The 27170-nt window shown below is 33.8% G+C and overlaps 2 protein-coding genes across 3 annotated transcripts; both read right to left on the reverse strand.

Annotated features, from left to right (window-relative positions):
- Positions 1-8408: 8408 nt before the first annotated feature.
- On the reverse strand, positions 8409-11585 carry LOC131633738 (uncharacterized). The gene is made up of 4 exons (XM_058904428.1): positions 10660-11585; positions 9082-9261; positions 8939-8990; positions 8409-8825 (listed from the first exon to the last, which is right to left on the reverse strand). Exons 1-4 carry the CDS (start codon positions 10920-10922, stop codon positions 8736-8738), a joined length of 585 nt encoding a protein of 194 aa, XP_058760411.1. The 5' UTR covers positions 10923-11585; the 3' UTR covers positions 8409-8735.
- Positions 11586-15321: 3736 nt separating this feature from the next.
- On the reverse strand, positions 15322-23433 carry LOC131633746 (mediator of RNA polymerase II transcription subunit 17). Of its 2 annotated transcripts, none has more exons than XM_058904444.1 (9): positions 23068-23433; positions 19298-19492; positions 18932-19130; positions 17854-17967; positions 17503-17588; positions 16896-17280; positions 16349-16810; positions 15954-16268; positions 15322-15849 (listed from the first exon to the last, which is right to left on the reverse strand). In XM_058904444.1, exons 2-9 carry the CDS (start codon positions 19390-19392, stop codon positions 15526-15528), a joined length of 1980 nt encoding a protein of 659 aa, XP_058760427.1. In that variant the 5' UTR covers positions 19393-19492; positions 23068-23433; the 3' UTR covers positions 15322-15525. The 2 variants fall into 2 exon arrangements, with proteins under 2 accessions (XP_058760427.1, XP_058760419.1); XM_058904436.1 differs by having other exon boundaries at positions 19298-19496.
- Between the last annotated feature and the right edge of the window lie 3737 nt (positions 23434-27170).

A 27170-nucleotide genomic window follows, 5' to 3' on the forward strand; every position in this document is an offset into this window, starting at 1 on the left:
GTGAATTTACCAAGTGTATTTTGAATATCATCAATTTTATTTTGCAAAATGTCATATTGATCAAACTTGATAGATTCATCTATTACTTTGTAAGATGAGGAAGAGTTTTAAATTAAATCAACTTGTCTCTTTCTAATACTTTCTATTTCTTTCAACAAGTTTTAATTTTTTAACTCAAGGGAAGAGATAGTATCTTTAGAAATAGATATAATTTGTTCTAATTTACTTGTTTCTTTTTTTAGATTCTTACGAATGTGAAAAAAGTCTTGATAAGAAAATTAAGAGGTTACTACTTTGTCTTGATAATTTTCCATGAGACAGATGTTTGCTTCTTCCTTATTTGAGGACTCCATACCGTCATTATTCTTGGATATGTATGCTTTGTTTTATTTTCTATGGGATTTCTTGAACTTTCTTTGATTTTATTTTCTTTTATGGTTTTGAGGGAAGTTTAGTCTTATGTTACCTTTCTTTCCGCATTGTTGACATATAGGAATGGACGAGAAACTTTCTTCACATTGCTTCTGAAGCCTTGAAGTTTGATTTTTGTGCTTTAGGAATTCTTTGAATTTACGAAACATGAATTCCATGAATTTATTAATTTTACTTTGACACTCTTTATCTTCTGGCTCCATATCTTTAATGCTAGTGGATTTTAGTCGATAATTTTCTTCTTTTTCTTGTCATTTTGTTCGTCATCAGCAAGTATTTTTAGTTCTATCTTGTGTACTAGAATATTTCAATTTTAATGTACGAAACATAAGTTCAAAAATTTATCTTTTCTTTGTGATCGTGAAAGGTAATGACGAGTTTATAGTACGAACAAAGAGATCGAAGCCCCAACACAGAGATTCAAGGGTGTAATCACAAATGTAATGGGCGTATGACTAAAGCAATCAAAACTCCACAACACAAAGCACACATGCTAAGAAAGTGGTAAGAGCACTAAAAAGACAATAACCAGCCCGCCCCCTCTTAGTATTTGGCCACTCTAGAGGCCAAGGTGGGTCTCCCACACGTCAACCTTGGACATGGTTTAAACTTGAGGTGGGTACTGACCCTTGGTCGGGCACGGCCCAAGAGACGTCCCATACACTTCGAGCAAAAACCTTGTAAGTAACGCAAGGCCCAAAGCATTTAACCCGAGATTAAACACATGAACCTTAAATAGGTAAAAGCAATATCTTAATGTCAAATTCATTTAGTCGCACTTCCCAGTGCATGGTAATACATTTACACATGAAAAATATGGAGAAAGACACAACTAATCTCTAAGAGAAATGATTTTTCCATCTTTAAGCATATGGTCCAATCGTACTTGGTCCCTTTAAAGAAATCAATAAAGCGTTCTTAAAAGACTTTGTTACGGTTGTGAGACCATCAACAAACAATTTATTTAGTTTTTAGGCCAGAGATATATTCTCAAGGCGCAAGTTTTTAAGATCTTCCTAAACAACAGAAAAAGATGTCTTCGTAGCATATAAAGTAACCCAAGCGGTGGCCATAGCTTTATCCTTCTTTTCTAATTACCTCACCAAGAGTTGTACATGATATACTTAAGAGACATGGAGATTGAAGGCATTCAAGGCATCACCTATCCCGCTAAGTGAAATAAAATCCTTTTGTAATTCTTGCAGGTATGTATCTCGCTGAAGTGTCATGTTACAAATACTCTTCTCTAGTAGTGGTTTCTACTTATGACGATGATTAGATAAAAAACCATCCCAACAACTGGCCCCACCAATGGCCAGAACAGAGGAATTTTAGTGTGATATGCTAGATTCGACAACTCCTATTTAAGAGCTTCGTAGTTTAGGTTGGCAAGTTAAGAGAAATTCTCTTATAAAGTATACTCTCGATGCTCTTTTGAAGTATGAGGTTTTGACCTAGCCATGAATACATGAGCTAGAGGACCTAGAAAACGTGACATGTTTCTAGAATCGCTAAGAGTGCCAACATCTCTGACAAACCCCAAAGCTACTCTCCCTCGAGAATCCGATTGAGAGGGCATAGGAAAAATCCCCACCATCCTAGTCGACATGAGCATTGAGTGATATTGAAGTGTTGGAAGGACCATCAATAGCTGGGAAACTTAAATTACCCTTCTTATTTGGCGGATTATTTTCCCATTCTTCATCTAATAACAAGTAACAATTATCAAAATTTAAGGGCATTACAAATAACAAAACTGGGGGCAAAGAGAAAAAATTATTGGGAGCTCACCAAAAATGACATTCCACTCTTCCTTAGTATAAGTGTCCATCAGTAGGCGAGTTTAACAAGCCACTTCAAACTTTTTTTTGAGCTTTCATATCGGCGAGTGATACCCCCAGCATAACCCAACTCTTTGACGAAAGTGATAATCTATTTCTTAAGATAAAGCTACTCCTGAGATAGATCACTTTCCTTATAGACGTATAATCAATTCCCTGTCAGGAAATGACCTTGGTTCTAATTCTTATGAAATAAACTGATACTCATGTTCTTTGTCTCGGTTCCTATGGTGTATATTGTCGCATGAGTCTCTTTATGGAGAGGAACAACCAAGAAGAACCGAGTTTCAGAATGCTTCATGAAACAATGAGTAACCTGCACCAATGTTATTAAGCTCTGGCCTTGTGCATGGTTTGCTGAACTACGTTGCACTTTTAAGAAATTGAAGAAAATGGATAAAGAGGTTTTTTCCCTAGACACTCACATTAGTACTGGAAGACTTTGATGTAATTCTAACTCACAAGGTTCGGTTGTGAAGGAACAATCATTAGGTGGTTCAAAACTTCTATTTCAAAATGGTTGAAGGGAAAATGAACACTCAATATCAAAAGGGTGCACTTATAGAAAGGAATGATGCACCTTTCATACTTATTACAAATCCTTTTATATTTATTAGGGGCTAACACACCCCAGTCTGAAAAAGGATCCACGTCGAGGAACACCCTCTCAAGACTACCCTCACGAGAAAAGCTGGATGCAGTTGTCAAACTAATGAAATTAACCTAAGAAGCAGAAGCAACTTCTTTCAATTTTTGACTTTTCTTTCGGCTACAAAAAATGGTATGTTATGGAAATACATTTGACAAAAATAGAAAGAAAATGTAACGTCTCAAGAAATTGTGGGACTGACTCTTCATAGATTGTGCGGTGACTTACCAAAAAAAATAATAAGCACTATCATTGTCCCAAATCACCTTAAGGAAACACTCGAGTATTTTAGTTTCCAAATATCATTATGATAGAACTTACGAAAATACATATATAGCATGAGGCAGACGCACATAAGGCGCGAATTCCCAATGACATCAATGTCGCCTCTTGACTTTCCATTTAAGTCGAGATGCATCCGACACAAAAGTAAAAATATGATAAAAGCCATTGAACTAACAGTAGAGACAATGGCTCAGGGAGCTACTATTTTGGGTTAGACAAAAGGCCCAACAGTCGTGACCTAGAGAAGGCAATAGTCCACCAAGCCACTTGCAGGGTAGGAGCATTATCTAGGGGTAGGGCGCATGGGAATTGGATCCATGATTCATCCAACGCCGCCCTGCATCCTACGCTTAAAGAATAGTGGGTTGTTATTACCGCCCCACTATATAAAAGGGAAGTGCATCATTTTCCAAATACACAATTCAAATTTAAACTACATTCACTCATCTTACTCACATACTAACTTGAGTGTTAGAGTGATAACCTTGCAGGTCAACTCTTCCCTCACTGCATCAGAAGCCCGAGTCCATCGTTGCATCTCGCAACCTCTAGTTTCTATTCCGTTATGGTTCATTAACAGAATAGTATGTAACCATAGAACTTGATACTCAATGTATCTTGATGTTTAATATAAATTGTTGTTTAATATAACTTGATGTTCAATGAATGAAAAACAAAATTTATCAGAACAATTTTGGCATTATATGTCATAATTAAAAAGGTTGTTGGTAAGTAAATGCAATAGTTTGACATAACAATTTTGGCATTAGGTATCATAATTAGCAATGCTGTTGGCAAGTAAATTTGCAGCAACAGTTTGACAGAACAAGTTTGCCATTAGATATCATAATTAGCAAGTACATGAGTATACAAATTACAACCAAAATAAACACATAAAGTGCATGATTAGCAATATTACACTTTACATATTCATATTTATCAAGATACATTGAGCATCAAAAGTAAAACAAAATGAGAATGATGAAATTATGAAATAGAAAGTTGGACTTGTTTCTCAAGATTTTTTTGTAAAGACCTAAAATTGATTTTGATGAGACATATTCATCTGTAATGAATGCAAGTTCATTTTAATATTTAATTAGCCTTGTATCACATGAAGAGATTAATTTGCACATGATCGATGTTATAACAACTTATTTATATGGCTCACTTGATAATGATGTCTATATGAGGCTCCTTAAAGATTTTAATTTATTTGAAGTATATGATTTTGGATCATCAAGATGACTACTTCATCGAATTGAATACATTTTTCTATGGGTTAAAACAACATGAACAAAGTCGTCTCAAATTTTTTAGAGATCCTATGTAAGTTGATATTAGCTTTATATAAGTCGTGAATTTTTTAAGAGACTATATTTAACCGTAAATTAATCATGAAATATGTGTATGGAGACTTTTTTTGCCATAACTTAATCATGAAAAAGTGTGAGACCCTTAGTTGTAGATCGCCTTGTACACCCTTAAAAACGGTCATGAAATTGAACAATGTGATATACTTGTCTCAATGAATATTATTAAGAGATGGATAAACAAATAACAATATGAATTAGATTCTGAGCTCAATTCAAATCGACTCATGTATACCCTCCATGATAGGATTTTTCCACCACTCATCTCATTTATACAAATTCTCTGAAATAATCAACTAAATCATTTATTTTAGAAGAGAGGGATCATTCAACTATTGTTAAACTACTTTATCTTTTCATCATGCATTAGAATCTAATTAGACAAGGAGATATTAATTGATGCCTCTGAGTTCCGAATGGAATTTAAGAATTTCATGGGCGTGGTCTCCTACTGATCATGCACTAAGTGTGTTTCCTCTCATTGCAAATTTACTAGTGGAGAAAAAGGGCATGTCACATCTATTTTTGTTTATTTATGAATCATTATTTTTGCCTTCTTTTTTTTATTCATCATTGCTTCCAAATGAGATTTCTGCTCTAGAAATAATGTATATGTAACTGAAGTTCCTACACAGTCACACTAATATAACTCTTACACAAATAATTGAAAAATTAAGTATTAATCTGGCTATTTTTTTCAAAATCTACAACTACTCCAATAATACCTAAATCTCAACTACTAATAACTAATGACATATATATAGTGCATGCATCACAATATCTTATTTTAAACGATACGTATCTATAGAGTGTCCCATACTTTTCCACATCAATGGGATTTCATATTCCTCATGTATGCTTGACATGAAATATATACTACCTTTCCAGCTAGATACTCTTTGTCACATGTTGTTTTTAAGACTTTATAAGCAAAGTGTAATCTAATATTTCAAACTCCATCACCATTAAGCAGACAAACCCCTTTTTATATTCTCATTTGAAGCAATAATTCTGATTACATGACGTAATTAAAATGGGCCTACCAAATTTTCATATGATAAAGTTTGAGACAAATTGGATACTTGAATATTATATTGATTAACCCCTTTGTAGTAACAATTTGATAATCATGACTTTCTTTGATAATATTAATATAAATTATACAGTAGGGTAATTACTACTACTTGATATAAATGATATCCACCTGAGCTCCTTCACCAGTCTTCCTTCACACTATAACTAAAGACATGTCTCAAGAAATTTAAAAATATTTTTAATTTAAAAAATGACATTTTAAATTTTTGAAAAATTGAATACATGCATTTTATTAAGGATATATCTATATTAAACTCATTAATATTTTCTTAAAAGAAAATATAATATTATTTGAATTCTAAAGCGGACTTTGAACTGGAAAAAAATATAGGTTAAGATTCTTGGAACTTGATTAAACGAAATAGAACGAAATGATATGGAAGCGAACAAATCAAAATGAAATGGAGTAGAGCAAAGTAGAATGGAATAGCCTAATTTTGTGCGAAGACACACTAATAGCTTGACGTGGTTCCAAAATAGCAGACTTGGCTTTGACACGTGGTCTCCTCTGCGTGCTGGATGACGGGCATCTGTGGTGGATCCACTCTTATCAAATCGTCGTTTCTTAGAAACAGCATCAAGTTGATTGGATCCAGCAGTTTTGCTGTCACCGCTTATTCCTTTTAAGAAATATCAATCCCTTTGATTTTAGAACTCCCTGAACCTCTAGGTACATTATTGGCTAAAGATTTCCCTTGACTATAAATGACTCTTTTGTTGTGTTTTTTTCTTTACACCACCAACCAATTACCATGAATTACGTCTATTTCTCCATATTCTCTTGCTACAATTTTGGCACTTCATCGCCCACTTTCTAATGCAACTACGTTAGTCTTTGCTCGAGGAAATCATCTTTTTTTCGGCAGACCCCTTAGTTGTGCTACTGTAGGAACAATTGGTTGTGTCAGATTATCTGGTGTTTTCTTACAATCACGGGTGTGATGTCCATAACAGCCATAACTGGAGCAACTAATGTGAAGATTTTCATATTGCACGTTGTACCAATGACCATTAACATTGACTTTTCCGACAACTGGTAAAGGTTAGATAATCTCCATCCTAATTCTCATAAACCTTCTCCTCTCTACATTCAAGGTGTTAATATTTACCTTAATAATAATACCCACAACATATGACAAACTAAGAAGGACACTTTCATCATAATAAAATAAGTTAAGTCTTGGAAATCAAAATCAAACCAGAGTATTCTCCACCTTTGCGAGAGGAGATGAAAAGTCTGAAGTCAATTGAGCCACTGCCAAATAATGATCAAACATTCACAAACTTTCTAACACAATTTTCTCCCTATCTGCGAGCAGTTCGCATTTGACCATAAAAAATATTATCAATGTCTATGATCTCAAAACCTCTGGTAAGTTTTCACATCTTCTTCAACCTATCCTTCATCAAATGATAGTATATATTATTCCCAAAGTGTTTAATGATTAACACCTCGTTCCAAGGGTTGCATAGTTCCTAAAAAAATTTCCATCCATTGTGATCTTTGGTAGTAATCGATTTTCTTCTTCAAGAAACACTTTCTTAAATCCCTTTTCAAAAATGTTCTCATCCATTGTGACACTTGGTAGCAATCGATTTCCTTCTTTAAGAAACACTTTCATAAATCCCTTTTCAATTAGGTCCACTCTCTCCTTCACAATAGTGTAGTGTCTCCTTAACCTTTAGTGAAAATATTATGATCTAGAAAGCTTAAATGCACCTCCATCCGGTTAACTTGACCGCTGGCAACTGCGAAAATAAAAGGCTTCATGTGAAACTAGCACTTTCTTTTGGTTACATCTTTAACATATGTTCTAGATTCGGCGGCACAATGTGATATTTTTACATTTGTCCAGTGTTATTTATTTATTTTTCTTTTAAAAAGGTCTTATTATAAAATTTATTTTAAACCTCTACAGATATTGAATCGTTCTGGTGATTGCCAGATCTCACTTTGATCTCAATCATGTGGTGATTGATGGCTGAGGAACAAAAGAAAAGTGTGCAACGTTACACATACCCTCACAATATAGTTCATTCTGGTTAGACCTTTACCCAGTCTGGAACAATATTGCTTTGTGCTAATATTAGTTCATTGAAAATTCTAGCATTTAGCAATAGCGGGTCAAATCAATAAATCAACTAAATTATGCATCCAACAAGTAACAACACATCAAAAGTAAGACATGTGCACTCTTCAAAAAGATGCATAATTCAAATTTATGGTTACTACTAGTGGGATAGACATTGATTTGCCAATAAATGAAGTAGTAGGGTGGGTGCAGATAGAGTATATAGATGAACTTAATTAGTCACAATCAATATTTAGCTAAGTCCCTCTTCCCCTTTCCCAAAAGCAATGTCTTTTTAGTGCCTTATTACTTAGCACCAAACACAAACATCTCCCTTTATTACTATTGATAATATTGATGTCGAAATATGTCATTTTCATACCCCTGGGGCCATGAGATGGTTGTGTACAATCAATGTCCATTTCTTTGTGGCTCATGCTTCACCATTCAACTTTTTCATTCCCCTCATAACTACCTAACATGAAATGTTGCAGAAAAAAACAAACTCAACTCATTACTACATTCAACTTTATGGATATTCCTCCCTTACCACTATATGACATACAATGGTTTCAGACATTCCATGATCAAATTGATTATGCCTTGAGAAGCAGTCAAACAGATGTAAAACAAAAAGGCGATAAATAGACACACAGAGCCGGAAATGTAAAAATGCTGTTCTGATATCATCAATCCGAAGGCATCCAATTGATAGAGCTGAAAACTTTTACCTACCAACAAACAAGTCCTATATCTCTCTACCTGTAGCAACTAAGACTAGCAGAGTTACCATCACTCAATTGTAAGGATCAAAAGAATTTTTAGTTCTTACGGTTAGCACCAGTTTAGGAAAGCGCGCATCATACTAATTTGAGACAAAACTTCAAACCACATATAACAAATCTACTACCAACCAATCAATCTTTGATGTGTGTTAGAAACTCTTTATCTAAGTCAGTACTATTTCTCAATTCAACTGTCAAGAAGCTTAATCTGTACGGAGTTCATCATACTGAGGCCGGAGAGTCCCAAATATGAGATAAGGGATTACTACCATGCATGCCATGAATAGTGTAAACTGCAGAACATAAGAGCATGAGATTACTTATTCATAATTCTAACGTATGGCATTAAATAAAACCGACAGAAGTATTATAACGTGCTAAATGGAAAACAAAACTGTTGATATACCAGAAGAGGAATTGTCAAGAAACCCCATATTGGCCACAGAGCAAAGGAGAATCTGGGGATCGAAAGATACGAGTCAGCAAATCAGGGAAACGCTTATACGTTAAATGCAATTGAAGTAAATATACGATATAGTTGCGACTTACAAGCAAAAGGAGATTATCCCAAATACAGTGGCGAACGGCAACACTGTGATACTTGTTATTTCCCATTTCTTTAATCCCCATTTTTCATCAAACCTCCGAACGCTCCATGCCAAGATAGTTGTATAAACGAAAATCAATACGTTCAAACCAACACCTATCATCCCAAGATATAAAGGCAGTCTGCAATAGAACTAAGGAGAAGATCATGAAAATTGTAATAATGATATAAAGCCGAGTATTAGATCTCTATGAATCACAAAAATAAATTTGAAGATGCCCTCATTATTTCAAATATAGATATTGTCAAACAGGTACAGAAACACTCAATTTACACTTCACCAAACCAGGCATAAATATAATAGGAAATATAGAAGGTACGTAAATAACACCGATTCAGTTTGAAATATTTGTCGGATACTGTTTAGCTGAACGTATACATAGTAAATATGTACAAGCTGATAACTCAGCTGGTTAAACCGAAAATGGGAGATCATGTTTTGAGTTATGTACTGATTTTATGTTTAAGATTGATGATCTAGTATTTGCATGCATGCATGCCTGCCTCATGGTCTGCCGAAATAAATGAATAGGTAAGACCGTAAGAGACATCATATTTGAAAAGCAACAAAACATTGGGGTTTCTCCAAGTATATGGTGGATATATATTAAAAGCATGTCTCATAGCCCACCTCATGTTTTGATTTCCCTTTTAATTTCACACCTTATAGAATGGAAAAGTTCACATTATCCGAGAGGCACGGTTTGACCCAAGTACCTCCATGAAAATGAACACATGAAAGCGAACACTGTCAACCAATATCCTTAGTGTGTGTTTGGTTTAGCGTTTGAAATCAGAAACGTGCGTCTAGCAGCCTTCCCACCGGGATTTCAAGAAGCTACAAAGTGTAGCTTCTACTCCAAAACGCGCGTCTAGCATTTTTCGCCGCGGATCCAAACAGGCTATTAGTTCGCTAAGCATCCCCCAACGTTTATGACTCGCAATGTGGTTAGCTTTACAGTTCACAAGATCTTCAACTAATAAGTAACGCGAGAGCCACGGTATAGTGTAGCAGAATTTGGACAAATCACTATTGTTTCGCGACACACTATTTAGCATAAAATGTTGTTTAATAGCCGCTATAGCGATATAGTGTAGCAGAATTTGGATAAATCACTATTGTTTCGCGACACACTATTTAGCATAAAATGTTGTTTAATAGCCGCTATAGCACTATAGTGTAGCAGAATTTGGACAAACCGCTATTGATTCACGAAACACTATTTAGCACAAAATATTGTCAAATAGCTGCAAAAGCGACGGTATAGCACAATTGAATAGCGGAATTTTAACAATCTACACGCAATTGACAACCCTGGTCTAAACTAACCATGAAGGCTAACCTATCAAGGTTTGCAAACAAATTCCCGCCACCATCTTCGGTACAACAAAAAAGTCATAACTTTAATTACACCAGCATCAAAGAAACAATGAGCATCAACATAATTTAAAAAGACAGCAGCGGTTTATAAAAATAACTCAAACTGTAACACAACAAAGCTAACTTGGAATATTATTACCTTCTAATGCGATCGTCATGGCACATGAGATATATGAAATTCGAATGCTGATCACCATAGTAAATAATAAAAACAGCCGAAGCAAGCCAAAGAAAATTTTCCAGCATCTCGATCCATGTCCTCGGTGGAGGAGGACTTGGAGGCAGAATAGAACGCTGCCTCGAGCATGCATCATCTTCCAAGTCATCACCACTACTAGCATAACCCTGGCTATGTCTTTGTCTCATCAAACTACCTGCCCCAGTAGGTGTTCCCCCAGACATTGCAATGCAACAGATTACACAAACAACCCACCAAGTTTCAACAACTAGTAACAACAAAAATTACCAAAACCTATGAATATCCCCACCCTTCAATTCTTCTAAACTACCAAACAATTGTGACAAAAATCAATAATTTTTCTGCAGATAACTAATGATTTCCAAAACCCATACACAAAATCTAATCTTTCTAAGAATTTCACTATGATATAGAGTAAACTTCCCAACAATTCAGCACCAGCTAATCAATCAATCTCTCATGGATAAGATTCAATTCAGGCATAGAAATAATCGTCAGACAGAAAAACAACCTACGAACAATCCTACCCACGAAAGACAATGAAACCTCCAAAATCCTAGACAGAAACAAAAACTCTTCCAATAATAATTTCAAAAAAAAATCCCAATTGGGATTTGAATAATCAACCAATAGTGAGGAGAAATTGGAGGGAACCCAGTTGGAGGAAGAGGCAAAGAACGTTGAATCTTGAAGAAAGAGAGGATCTTGGTAAGAGTTTGAAGAAAGAGTGAAACTTGGATTTGAAAAAACGGAGAAGAGGGTTAGGCATGTGCGCATGCGTGATTTCTTCTCCAAAAGATGAGAAGAAACTAAGGTATATGAATATGAGACTACTCTTCAAATCCAAGTTTCAATCTTTTAATTAATAAAAATTAAATTAATATTTTCGTTTTCATACAATGAATGAATTCAGATTCTTTTCCTATTTTGGTACCCTTCGAATCTTTTTCATAGTTAATTTTTTTGACTTGAATATTTATTTTTATTACTTTTGACAAAGATTTGATTTTGTTTCTCTCTTAGAAAAGAAAGAACAAAAGATTTTGTTTTCTTTTTGTTTTCTTCAATTTGATTTTGTTTTCTAAAGAAAAATATTTTGAGTTTGCTAACAAATTTAATGAGTAAGAAAAAAGATGAAATAATAATGATAATAAGATTTAGGTTAGAATTATTAACAAAATATATTAGTTTTAACAATATTGATATTTATGAAATTTGTACCGATAAAAATATTAATATTTATGAATTGAATTCAATTTTAAAGATTTATTATTCTTTTTTACTAAATTATTTGGTTATGAAAGTGTAAGATTTCAAATAGTTTTAATTTATCAAAGTTTTGAAATGAAGATTTGATCATATAAATTATTGAATATTAGTTAATTATCAAAATTACAAAAAAAAATTAAATTACTTCAAAATGCATTACCTTTAAAACTAAATTATATAATGATACATTTCATATTAATTTTATTATCAAACTAATAAATATACATCTAACGTAAGATAGGAATAGATCAGACTAGTCTATGTAGAACTATAATCTGATTTATTTAATATTTAACGTGAACTGATTTATTTGAGATTTGGTCTGATCTGATCTATTTAATAAAAAAAGTTAATTTTTAATTTTTTTTAAAAGTCTATTTAATTAAATAGGATAAAATTAGACTATTAAAAAAACATGTGAACTTTTATATATTGACTAGGTCAGTTTAATGCTTTTTTTATTGACATCATTAATGGTCATAGACTTTTATAATGCTCATTAATGTCTATGATCTTATGATCTTATGACCTATTATAAACTTTTATATTAGAAAATAGAATAGGTTGGTTTATAAGTTTTTTTTTTCTTTCGCACTCTGGTTCCCAGAGGAAAGAGGCCCTAGTAATCCAGAGTTTATGCCAAGAGGTACGAGCACTGGCCAAACATTGTTCCCACCTAGAAATCGAACCCGGTATTCCCCGGATTACGTCCTTAGCAGGAGCCCCTTAACCACTGGAGCCCAAGTGCTTGGTTGGTTCATAAAGTTTTATTTGTAAAACAAACTATTTGAAAAAATTAATGTCAAACAAACTTTTAAATAGGTTTTTAGGTCGCGTCAGACTTTTAAAAAGGACAGGTCAGATAAATTTTTTTATAATAGGTCATAAACTAAGTTCAGGCTTTAAAAATTTATTGTAGGCTAGACTCAAACCTTCTAAGGTCTGCACTGAATTTGAAGTACTTGTTCGATCAGAAAGAGTTGAACGTGAGGCAGAGGAGGTGGCTCAAATTTCTGAAAAACTACAATTTTGGTTTAAATTACCATCCTGGTAAGGCCAATGTCGTAGTTGATGCTTTAAGCAGGAAGTCGTTGTATATGTCAATGCTTATGGTTCAAGAATTGGAGTTAATCGAGCAATTCTGAGATCTAAGTCTGTTGTATGAAAGAACTTCTAACAATGTAAAGTTGGGTATGTTGAAGCAAACTAGTGGTATTCTAGAGGAAATCAAAGAAGGTAAAAAGATCAATTTGGGATTGGTTGACCGGTTAGTATCGATCAATCAAGGTAAAGGTGATGAGTTAAAGATCGACGAGAATGGAGTTATGAGGTTCAAAGACGGGGTTTGTGTGCCTGAGGTGCAAGAACTTAAGAAGATTATTCTTGAAGAATGTCATAAGAGTGGTCTGAGTATTAATCATGGTGCCACTAAAATGTATAAGAATTTGAAGAAGATGTTTTGGTGGTCGGGTATGAAAAAGGAGGTAGCTGAGTTTGTTTATGCCTATTTGATTTGCCAGAAGTTAAAGATTGAACATCAGAAGTTGTTGGGTCTGAGGCAACCGTTGAGCATTCCTGAGTGGAAATGGGATAACATTTCCATGGACTTTATGACGAGTTTGCCGAAGACGACGAAGGGATGTAGTCGCGCGTTGAAGTAACTCGTGATGTAACTCTTTAGGGGTGTAATTGATCTCTCCTTATATATATATATATATATATATATATATATATATATATATATATATATATATATATATATATATATATATATATATATATATATATATATAATCAAAAAAGGAGTAATGATTGAAAGTGATGGTGGATCTGAACCTCAGCGCGGTGGAGAGTGGGCCTGCAAGGTTAGCTCTCCAACGCTCAAGTCAGTGTGAGGGAGAAAAGTGAATTAAAATTGTTTTTGAAACTTGTTATTTCAATCTGGCAACTTCTCTATATATGTAAAAAAGAAATAACAAACTCGTTATTTGTTTGGAGTTAATTGCGGAGATTCGTTGAATGTACTTTCAGTTGAGATCTTTGTTAACGTCGTGAGGAAAGTGCTCGTGCTAAGATGATTCTGGAAGTAGTATTAATCCATCAAAGTAGTCGGTCGGGGTCGATATGACCGGCCAAAAACAATTGTCCCCAAGCTCGTGCCTATGGTTAGCAAGGCATAGGTTTATTATGTCAGCTTCGGACGCCACCAATCTTGAGATCACCTTCGGACAGGCGATAGAGAAATATTTTAGTTTTCTGGAGATTTATGCCTTTAACGCTCCTTGCTTCAAAACGTCTTTTCAGAAGTATCATCATTGCACCTCTTAAGAACTAAAACTCTTGAGTATTGTGTGTGACTGATTTGACACATTTGGTGGAGTCTTTTTGCATGCTAGATCATAGTTTTTGAAGAGTCGGTGTTGTCTTTCTGAGTTATTTCTTTAATTTAGCAATTATCTTTTCCTTTGGTGTTTCACTTTCCTGTACCTAAAAAGTTAGTGTAATATAGGTAAAAAAATCATATAAGAATATTCACAAGTCTCATAAGAATATTCGATTTTCTTGAGTAGACACTGTTTTTTCTTCTACTGCTTTTGTTTTCGCTAAAATTGGCAATCTTAATGACGTCTTTAGCGAAGTCGGTCTATCTTGTTAAGGAGGAGTATTGAGTCCTAGGGAAGATGAAAGACCCAAGACACCAAATTTTTATATGCTACTAAAGTGAAAACACCAAATCTAATGAGTTGGTAAAACTGACTAGTATGAAAACATCAAATCTAATGAGTTGGTAAAACTGCCTAATATAAAAACATCTAGTCAATATAAATCCATCACTTATTAAAATCTACAAAGAATTAGTGTTCCCGAAGTTGAGATATGTGTCATAACCACCAAACCAGCCCAATATTTGAGAATAAATACATAATCAGCCAATAATTTCCTTAAATCCCCTTTTCCAAGCAATTTCAAACCCATAGAAAATACTCCAAAACTCATAATCCAACACACAAGAAACGCCAACCTTGGTACTAGGGCAGGTTTGGCGTGCAAAGTCTCCAGTTCGCTCTCATCATTAAAGCATTTGTTAATCACTCGAGTTTTCCATAATCCTAGACGTCCAAGATGCTTCTGTTTACACAGTACAACACAAGACACCAAATGGGGGCTTTCTGACTATATCCTTATCAGTTATCTCCCTAAATGTAACTTCTGCATAAGTTACCAATTTTTCACAAATGGATTAGGTAATAAAGTTGTTTGCATAGTATGTGTAAGGTTTTGATGACAGACTTAGTGAGCCTTGCTCTACCTACAAAAGATAGTTCTTTCCACTTATAAAATTTCCCAGAGCTAATATCTGATTAATATGTCATGATAAATAATATATTGATGTCCAATAATAGTTGCCCGAGACGCGAAAATCTTCTTCCACTTGACAATGCAAGAAAAAACAAGCATAAGTACTCTCTTCAGCCTCCAATATATAAACAAAACAAAAAATGTCTATGTTTGAGACCAAAGAGAGTAAATACAACTTCATTGGCCACCACCACTAACAAGGGCAATTACATCTATCAGGGTAGCATATAACAAATCAAGAGACAAGGGACCTAAGAATTTCCTATATTCAGATGCACCATCAGTGAGGTTGGTATTAAGCTTTTGCACCTCTGCAAAACTATCATCCATGACTAACCACCAAGATATACAGGCGTCATTATCTTCTGGATCCACGTTTGCAACAAGGCCAAGTGTTTCGCCCTGCTCCAGTTCAAACGATAAGCATAAGAAGTCCCGATTTGCCTTTATCCCAACCATCAGAGCTTCATGATATAGCCAATTAACAATCTGGCTAGCCACCTGTAAGAATTAAGGTAGTAAGCATGCATGAATACTTGTAAGCTTTCCAAGTTTATGTAAATTAGCAACATAAATACAATCTTTATCTTATGAATTACTTTTACCTGCTGCAAAATAATCACAGGAAGATCAACTAAGTTGCAATTATATTGGTTTATTGAGTGGGTATCCTCAGATTTTCCCTTGAACAGACCTGCCACATTAGGAGAACCTTCTGCTTTAACATTGATGCAATCATCAATTACCACGACCTTAGTCCAAAACTGACGCTTGACAGCATTTTTATCAAAATGATCGGAAGTTTTGATTTGGCAACCACGAAGAATAGATGAAGGAACCTCCATGAATAAGGTCCATGATGACTCCCGAGAATGCCACGTGGGATTGGAAATTAGTTGGAGATAAGGGACCTTGAAGACCTGCAGATGTCAAAAAGAATATATTAAACAAAATGTCCACATTACAAGCAGCTGTAGTCTATAGATCAAAAGAGCAATACCACATTTTCCAGCTCTGCAAGAATTTTACTTGAAAATATCCTATGAGACAAAGACATGAAAAAGTGACCAAGAAGAGTTGATCCATCTTTTGCCTGTGCACCAGATAAACGATTACCAGAGGTAATTTGCTTTTCGCTGCCTTTTCCAAATATATGCTCGTGATAAATCTGTTGAAGGTAAATCTCATAGCATGTAGAATTAGAAAGCTGCCCAGTCTTCCTAAGAGTGTTTTTTTGGGCATCATGCATTAATATGTCAGACGATCCCAAAGTTGAAAATGCATCATCTGCATTATTGGTAAGTTCACCTTCGACTGTATGACGATCTTGACCAGAGGACACCAGTGATAAGTACACTGAGGTTCCTTGACCTAAACTTAATTGTAAATAATTTTCCCGTATTCCAGTCAGAGTGTAACCGGTAGAAGTGCTAAATGCTTCGCGATTCACTAGATCAAATACCTAGAAGAAACAAGTAAAAAGCAACATATTAAAACATGAGATGCACAATGCATGTAAACTGGACAAACTAGACACGGCAATCTACCTGCTCGTTGAAAATTGCTTTATGTACATCACGAAGGAGAAAATGTGTTTTCTTCACACACTTCTCATCATTTGAAGATTCTATTCCAGATTCTTCCAAGCAATCCTCACCAGGTAAGTGGGATTTGTCTTCATTGGATTTCTTCTGTATGTCATCTGGCTGTGCACCAACAAAACCAAATTGAAGAGAATGACATAATTCGGGAGACACATTTATTGCCAGCATCCCAGCTGCATCATGATTGACACGAACAGTGGACATATGAGGTGACCGAAAAATGGCTCCTTGATCATACGAGTTATCAAAGAGGTCAAAAGTGAAGCCTTCATTCCCTGGAACTAAAGATGTCTGTCGTTGCCGTTTTACTTTCCAGTTTTGCTGCAACCTGTTCTTATCACAAAATGTGATAGCTAGTTATGTAAGTTAGTAAACAAGACATTCTGCAAAATAAGCTGATTATGGAACAAATACAGGGATTTGCAAAATTATTTCATACCCAAAGACAATGAAATGTAGTTCATGTAAGATCTAAACATGCTCTCAAATTTCTTATCAGCATTGACCAAAATAGGTGTATTAAAATTCAAAGGTGAGAGTGGAAAATCACCTGATAAGGGCACCATAAAATCTAGCTTCCCGAGCAACCTGCTGTTCAAAAGCTTTGGCAGATTGCTTGAAATATTTCCCAACTTGCTGGCACAGAGAAGAAAGTTTGTAAATGAACTTTATTGCTTATTATATACCCCAGTAAAAGCTATACAAATTTGCTTATGACTCATGGACAAGTTATTAGAGACTCAAGTTGCTCCATGTTTTCAGTTGTATTTTTTAGTTAAAGCAAATAAGCTATAACTTCAGTGAAAAGAGGAACTTAATATTGTGAACATAAATAAACTGGAAACAAACTAGTGAATTATTAAATTTTTTAAAATAAAAATGAAGATAGAAGAGTATTTACACGGTAGCATTGAAGCTTCGTGGCTGCAGATACAGCAAGGTCTGACAAAGTTTCATTTGGTAATGATTTTGGCCTGTTCATGCTAGCCACAGCTACTGCATCATTTGCTTCCACCTAAGCAGAATAATTTTAACAAAACATCATCCTATATTGTCAGCCTGTACATATCATACAATATAATGAACTGTGTCATGGGAAAAAAATCTTTAGCAATATCTAAAGCATGGTTGCTGTTCAGAATGCCAAAAACTTGGTAATTTGCAAATGGATTCATTAAGACCAAATGAAGCAGAGTTATCAATCCCCCGGGAGAGCGGTGTGGCGCGTAGGCCAGCCGCTATGTGAAAGCACATCGTGTCGCAGTTTGCGATCACGGGAGCGGAGCGCTTCCCGGCCCGGAACAGGTTGAAACCTGCTATCGATCTATGATTTCTATGTTTGTTTGAATTTTAATATAGTAGTACTCTTAAGTTTGAATTTTAATATAATAGTACTCTAAGTTTGAATTTTAAGATGTGATGTTTTGAATTTGATTAAGAGTTTTGATTAAGCCTTGTGCTTTGATATTTGATTTTATGAATCTTTATGGGTATTGTGTTATTTGTTTAGTTTTACATTAAATATATGTTCTAATAGTTATTATTCATATAATTAGTTTAAAAAATAGTCAAATAGAGGCTATCCCGCTATCTCATTTTTGGGGTCGGCCGCTTCATTCCGATGTCTGGAATTGATAACTCTAAATTGAAGTCATCCATTTCTTGATGAACCCGGAATTGCTACTTCTTAAAGAATCGATAGTTGACATCCATAGACATTTTCTCACAGCTGAATTTCATCCTTTGATGGATGACATACATAATTTTTTAAAGCCAGACACTATTTATTTTTCTTTTAGAGCCAGGTTTCAAATGGAGCTTTTAAAGACCTTTTTCAGAAACCAAATAGCTTAGAGCAAATGTTGCAAACAAATATACGAGAGAAATTCGAACTAGTCAGAAGTCATGAAGATTTCTAAATGTAGATGAAATCATGAAAGCAATGATTTGTTGTTGTGGGAGAAACATGCAGTACTCACAGTGTTGATGATATCTATGATGACAGAGAGCTCCTGATGAGCGAACTGCAAATTCTCCACCATGCCTTGCCATTGCCATGGTGTTGAGGCCTCCTTTGAGCTCTTCTTCTGCTTCTTTTTCTCCTCATCCTTCTCAATGGCCCAAGCAAAGTCAATTCGCCTGATTAGAGAGGTCCGCTTTTCATCGTAATCCACATCTCTGCAACAATACAGAGGGAGTTACAAAATGCAAGTGCAGACAGAAATTAGAGTTCAATTCAACATTCTTAAGAAAGATAGCATAACTCCACAATTTTCTCTCGCACGTTTCACAAGATCTTAATATTAGTTGAGGAACAAAAAGGAGGAGAAGAGGAAGAAGCTTACAAAGGGAATCGTTCAATTCCATTTTCTTCAATGGAATCCAAGCGCTTGATTGGGAGCTTGTCAAGGGAAAGTTGCAATTCCATGCCTTCCTCCATCTTCGGAAAGTTTGTTTGCCAAACAATTTCTTAAAACCCTATCGTGTTTGAGCCGCCAAGTAATGCGGCATGAGACTAGACACTTGCTTGAAGTCTAAGCCTAGCTGCATAATAAAATAGCAATTAATCAGTTTATAATCAAACAATAGAAAAAATAAATAATTACAGTGAATGGTATTACAAAACAAGAATATTGTTTTCATTTTAACCTGTTTATCTATCTAATCAACAGATAATTATCCTTACAAGCCTTTATAATTACAATTTAATATAGAGTCAATTAACCACCAAATTATCAGTTAAATGTACAATTTGACTATTGTTTGTAGTCAATAAAATAAAATATTTGTCAACCTGTTAACAGTTATTTTTTAAAAAAAAAACTTAATTTAAAAAAATAATATTCTCAAAATAAGAAATAAATAAAAAAAAAATTTAATTTGCACTTTATCCCAACGTATCATAAAAAGTGTTTCATTTGCACTTTATCTCTGTCTCAAAATAAATATCTCTTTACAATACCAATACAACATTTGTTTTTTTCCACTATTATACCCTTATTTATAAACTTTCACTCTATTCAACTTTTTCACTAACTATAATTAATAAGGACATTTTAGTAAATGATATTGATTTTATCATTAAAATCAACACATCTAATGATTTCTTAAGAATCGCGCATAGCTCAAATAAGACACTTATTATGAGATACAGGGTATGAGACGGACGGAATAATAGACTTTAAATATATGCACATTAAATTTTAGAAATCTCATAATCAAACTCAACAATATTGACATTCAGTTAACTTGAAAGTTGAAACCTCATAAAATTTTCAAAACAAAATCAATTTCGACTTCTCAAAACAAAAAATACACCCTAATGTTCAAACAAATACTCTGTCTTCCATCAAATCATTCCCTTTTCCTTACTTGCAGTCAAGGCTTATAATTATGAAAACCATGAATTGCAACAGTAACGTAAACATAAATCAGACACTCACAAATGATAAAACACCAAAACAAGGTAAACCAGACCCCTCGCATATGATAAAACTCAGAAATAAAGTCACAATGCAAGTCAATTTTCAATTTTTTCCGATTTTAAAATTTCAATCGGAGAGCAACAAAGAACACACAGTACCTCTGTCATTATAAAAATCTTCAATTAAGAACCAAACTTTTTGAAGTTGAATTGTCTGATATAACCTAAACCACTAGACCACTAAAATCATTTATATGACAACTCCAAATCCCATTCCAAAACCGAAGTTATTTTTCATTTTATATAACAAAGACAGAATAATCCATGACCATCTTGCAAACAAGAGTTAAATTTATAAGGGCATCCAAGAAAATCAACCAGTCGGTAACAAGAATGAACAATTTGGTTCAAAATTAACAACCCTTAACCCATAATAATTGCCACACGGTAATTGAAACAAAAAAATGCAAATCACTATTTTTACAAGCAAAGGGTTATTTCATAATATCATAACGAAAAGGAGAAATAACAAAAGTCAACAGTTAGGGGTGATTGTGCATGAGTTCCAACTACCAATATTATGTTATAGCAATCAAGTTGTTTATAGAAATCTAGCAGCTCTGTAAAATATACAAAGGAAATCAAAACCATGAAGTAGTATCTGCTTTATTTATCAGAACAGAACAAAATTTACTCTTGAGTTGTTTTGGATTTAACATTTTGAAGCTTGAAAACTGCTTATTCACTTGGAAGAAGTTAGGAAGATTTATATGATACTAATGTCAAATTTAGAGGTGATTGTATGAGTTCCAATATTATCTTATAGGAATCTAGTTGTTTATAGAAATCTAGCAGCTCTATAAATATATGAAGAAAATCAAAACCATGAAGTAATATTTTTTTTATAACATGTGTAAGAACCTCGTTGAGGCATTTTCACAAACAGCTTGTGAGTGCACATATTAAACATTTCTAGTCTATTTGTTCCTATAACATGAAGATTTATAGCATGTGAATTCAAATGAGATGAAGAGTGAATGTTAATTTTCGAAAAACTAAAGATTAAAGATAGATGACGAGACAAGAGTACTGAAGAAAAATAGAAGTGCCAAGGAGCATAGACGACGACGGTGCAATGGAGTTGACGGAGGCACAATAGGGATGACGGCGGCGGCGGTTGCTTAACGGAAAGGAGAAAGCGTGATGCACAAGAAGTTTGCTGAACGAGAAGGAGAAAGAGTGATGCTTTGTGAACGGATTGGAAAAGGAGTAGTGTACATGAAGTTTTTGGAATAAGATGAGGGAAAGGCCCAAAAAAATACAATATGTGAGGGGGCTAAAATCAGGGAATTACTTCTCCCACCCTTAGGGATGCTCACGCATCCTTGTGAAAAACCAAAAATGTCCCTAGAATGCGGAAATGTATTTCGGGACGCACCACGCGACAATATCTCGTGAGCGAGCCACCCCATTTTGCCAAAAAAATAGTCCGAAAGATTACTTCCGAAATAAATCCGGAAGTATACTTTCGTAGAGAAAAGAACACAGGAAAATGAAGAATAGGATCTTGCCCTGTAATAATATCATATAGAAAAGTAATGGATTAATACTTTCATAATTTATTACTACAACAAGGTGTAATGTAGGAAGTGGAAACAAATTGCTATATTCAATCTTAGATTTCTTCTTTGGGAAAATTTATTATTTAACCATAACAAGGTGTTTTTCATGGGCAACGAACAAAAAACTCCAGTGTCGAATACCCAATAACGAGCTCATCAATCTCCGGGAAATCCTGTTAATGCCTTTGAGGTCTTAGTTTATCTTAACAATCTAGTTTACTACCTCTGGTATTTGAATGTATGGGATAGCAATACTTATTATATATTGGCTTTGCTACAAACCTAGATTTTGAAAATATATCCTTCAATGAAAATTTATCATCTTAAACACAAGTTAGTTCTTGATCTTGATCTAAGCATGCTATAACTTTGCTATGCCAAGTGTATTAGAAATACATTGATCCCAAAATTTTGATGATAAGGAGGAAGTGAGTGTGACGAGTCTTCAATCTTAGTGTTACATACTGCTCTATAAGAAAGGTCCACACTTAGGGGATTCCTTATTAGAAATACATTGGTTATTGTTCTTTTCCCTGCGTAAGTATACTTCCGAACTATTTTTGAGTGTGACTCACTTAGGAAGGAATGTGGTGATTTAGGAATTAGGATGCATCAAGAAATGCATTTCCGGATTTGAGGGACATTTTCGGGTTTCTATAGGGTGCTTCCGCACCACTGAGGATGGGAGAAGTAATGCCCCAAAATAAGAGAATAAACACGTCAGACCAATCATCCATGATAAAGGATCGCCACACCAAGCATTGAGTACCATCGACATCAAAATATTAAGAAATTGCCTAAGCATGGAACAATCTCGTTATCGATCATTAATGAAAGTCAGCCTCGGGTGCAAATAAAATGGTAAAACAATTTAAAATGAAATGGTTAAGAAATTTAAAATAATCTAAACAACATGAATCCCCAATATTGAAACTGAGATAAAAATATGAAAGCAATTGTCCAGTTGGTTACCCTATTAAATTGTCATGTGACTTGAGGGGCTATTTTTCTTGTATAAATTCTAAATCTAAGAAACACCTTCAATCTTGTAATGATAGAAATTACATACCCCTGGATAGTGTTGAATGTTGATGGAGAGTGTATAAGGTTGGTGAAAGGAGAAGAACCAATCTGCGCGCGAGGGAGACGGAGAGAAATGCGACGCGCGAGAGAGAAGAGAAGAAGGTGCGGCTAGGTGGGTCGCGCACCGGTGGCGGAGTCTGGTTGAGGCAAGAGTGTGAGTCTGTTGGGTTTAATGACGGTACAACAAAGTAGTTTCAGGGGGTTTAAAAGGCAATGATCCAAAATGTATCTATTCTGTAAGTGTAATGGTGAGTGAGTCTTTAATGCACATTTTTCAGGATTGTTCCGTCGGATCTCTATTGTTTGGGAGTCTGTTGTTGATTATGTTCTTCAAATTGATTTTAGGGTTCATCACTATTGTAATCGAATGATAAATATTTTTTTTATTTTTTTTTGAATAAATATTCTACTAACTCAATAAAAGTTATTTGGTAATTAAGAATAATTTGATAAATTCCTATATAGCATATTATTATTATTCACACACTATTAAGTATTAACTTTATTTTTTCTTTTGAAAAATTTCTATATTCATTTATTATATTTTTTATCTTTTTAATAAAACTGTTTTTTTTTCTTTGTAAAAAATTAACTAACCTTTTCATTATTATATATAATTACAAAAATATTTTTAAAAATATATTATATTCTTTTTAATGAAACTATATTACATATTTTTTTTCTATAGAGTATAGTCACTCTGAGTGTATAAGAGTTTTACCCATACAATTAATCAAAATGCTTTAATTTACTACGTAATTATAGTTTTTTAAAATTAAAAATAGAAGCATGTCTCTTATTGATTGACAGTGTAAAAATATTTTATACAGTAAGTGCATTTCCTTCTTTTTCCTTTTCTATATTATATATTTTTTAATATATATTATACCACTTTCAGTTATATTAGTGGCTCAATCGGTATTTGAAACAAAGATTAGTAGAGAAATGAAAAGTGAGGATGAAAAACTTAAGAATAAGGTTATTTTGAAACCAAATATTACTGTAGTTATTGTTCCCAAATACAGTGAACAGTAATTTTTTTATTTTAACTTTTTTATAATTTTCATATTAAAATAACTTATATAAAAACTTGGTTAATATAATTTAGAGTTTGGTTATCGAGTGTTCTGACATTGAATTTTAAATCTTACATAGTAAATCAATTTTGATTAATATTATGTATAAAGTTGGTTAATACAATGTTAATGAGTTCTCAAAAAAATAAAAAAGAAGTTAAATAGTAAAATAAAATTGGGTAATGAAGTGTAAAAGTTGGTTAATACATTTATAATTTAATGTCAGAATATGGTAATAGTATGTATTTAATTGGTTAATAGTGTACATTTTTGTGGTTAATATAATTGTGAATTTAGTTAATGACACATCCTATCCTCAGTGGCGACGCTAGGGCCCGGCCAGGGTGGGCACTTGCCCAGGCTCGGGCCCAATAGTTTTTTTTGAAGCCCATATATCTACAAAAACAAAAATTAAAAAAAAAAAACGTTTATGAGAAAGAAAAAAATCACAAACCCTTCATTAAGAACACACTGCAATTGCCGACCTTCCACACTTCACCGTCGCACACAACCTCTTTCACATTTTTAAATATGGCTCTCGTATGATATTTATGCTTGAAGAAATTTTGTATTGTTGTATTTCATAGGGTGAGTTCTTTTCTTACTTTTGATTTCATTGTGGTGAGAAGTGATGAGATGGAGATTATTCTGATCTTTTGTTTATTATTTGCTTATGGGTCTATGTATTTGTTGTTAGTGTTTGAAGTTAAGCATGCGAGTGAAAAGAATAGAGTTTTTGTTTTCTTTGAAAATGAAGAAAAAAAGGGTCTGTTTTGTGTTTTCTGGTATTTGGGGATGTTGATTGAATCAAAGTTCTTCTTCTTGTTGTTTTATTAACTATAATGAGAGATAAATAGAGACAGCATCCACCGCCCCAACTTGTCTTGGTGTGTGTTTTCTTTTTTTAATCTTTTTTTTTTATTAATTATATAATTGTTAAGAAATTAGAATTTTAGAGTAGATTTGGGCCATGGGCTGTTCCATCTCTTTTAGCACCCCAATCCATTAGTTCACTTTCTTTCTTTTAATTTAGTTACTTTATTTGAGTTATTAATTTTATTTTATTAACTTTATTAAGTTATTTAATTTAGGTTAATTCAATTTTGCTTCTCATGTCTTGATGCCGAAAACTCTTTCTTTAAGTTTGATGTTGATAAGCTTGCTCGCTATGAAGACTTTTCTGATGGTGGTGATCGTGGAACAATAAGGGATCAACTAGAAATTTATGTTCTTCAAGTGAAAAGAAATGCTTCATTTTCTATTTGTGAAGATGTTCAATGTTGGGCTATGAAGATGGTTCAAACTGAGAAACATTTGGTATTTCTATTGGTTTATAAACTTATTGAGTTAGCTTTGATATTACCAGTGTCGACAGCATCCGTTGAAATAGCCTTTTCAACAATGAAGATTATTAAGTCTAAATTACGCAATAAGATCAACGATGTGTGGTTCAATGACTTGATGGTATGTTACACTGAGCGGGAGATATTCAAGTCACTTGATGCTATTGATATTATTCGAACATTCACTGCAAAGAAGTCTCGGTAAGGACATTTGCCTCGTGAGTTTATTTAACACCCTATTGTAAGGTTATCTTTCATCTGTTTTATTCCTTTTGATGACTATTTATATATTATATACAATAAATTTGCGGTATTTAAAATTTTGTCCAGGCTTTATAACTTTTCTGGCTTCGCCACTGCACATCCTTATATTTGTGTTATAAAATAAATTTAAAAAAAAATTAATTTTTAAAAAAAGTATATTATTTTAATGAAAAAATACTGTTCACCGTATAAATACGGTGTAGTATTTGGTGTCATTATTTGGTGTCAAGATAGAATTGTTGAAAAATAAATTGAGTCAATCTCAACAAATATGTCCACTTAAAATAGAATAAAAAGATGGGTTAAATAAGTTATTGGTTCCTATAAATATTACAATTTCATTTTTAGTTCCTCCTGGGTTTTGGCAACGGTTTTAGCTGGTTTTGGCAACGGTTTTTTTTGTATAAACCGTTGCCTAAAGGCAGGGAGGGACTAAAAATGAAACTGCAATATTTATAGGGACCAAAAACTTATTTAACCCTAAAAAGATTAATGGATAAAATTTTTTTGTCAAGATTAATAATATGTTTAATATAAATGTAATTGTAATATTGTCGGGATACAATCAATGTAGTTGATGTATGTAATTCGGTGGGAGAACTGACTTTTTGAAATGTTGCGGATAGCAAGAGTCGCCACCGACTTTTATTTTATCCAATTTATAGAAAGGCTAAAAGAACAGAAAAAGACCTTTAAAAGAGATTTTGTGTTCGGGGGGTAAGTTATACAAAGGGAAGGTGTAAGCACCCTTTGTATCCACGGTTATCCATGGGCTCTTAATTGCTTAGCTCACTTTTTGTTTTCAAAATGTTTGAAGAGTTTGAGAAAAAAGTTTGAATAAGATCTTTAGCTTGTAAATAAGCGTAGTCTTTTGAATTTTGATTTGAAAAGAAGTGGGAAAAGCATTTGAATTTTGAATTTGAACGGAGCAAGCAATTAAAAACAATTACCCTTAAGTTTAAAATTTATGTTCTTTTAGACTTTAATGGGAAAGGGCTATCCATACCATAAAGAGGGCAGGTAGTCCTTTCATTGGATTTAAAAAGGGTCGTCGAAATCATCGTTCGCCTCAAGATTGTCCCTGCCATAAAGAGGGCAGGTAGTCCTTTAATTGGATTTAAAAAGGGTCGTCGAAATCATCGTTCGCCTCAAGACTGTCCCTGCCATAAAGAGGGCAGGTAGTCTTAGGGAAGAATATAATAGTCATTTTAGGCAATAGGCGAGGATACCTTAGCAATGTGGACAATCATCATTTATAAGGCAACTTCGAGGGACAAAATTGATGATGATAATGAACTGAGAGCAACATTTGTTTTGCTTAGGTATCCTCAGAATCGAGGGACTTGACTATTTCAGAATCATAATCAAAAGGCAACAGGCAACAAGGCAACAAGAAGGGTTACCCT

Source organism: Vicia villosa, linkage group LG1 (genome assembly GCF_029867415.1).
Source record: "Vicia villosa cultivar HV-30 ecotype Madison, WI linkage group LG1, Vvil1.0, whole genome shotgun sequence".
In the NCBI taxonomy this organism is placed as follows: domain Eukaryota; kingdom Viridiplantae; phylum Streptophyta; class Magnoliopsida; order Fabales; family Fabaceae; genus Vicia; species Vicia villosa.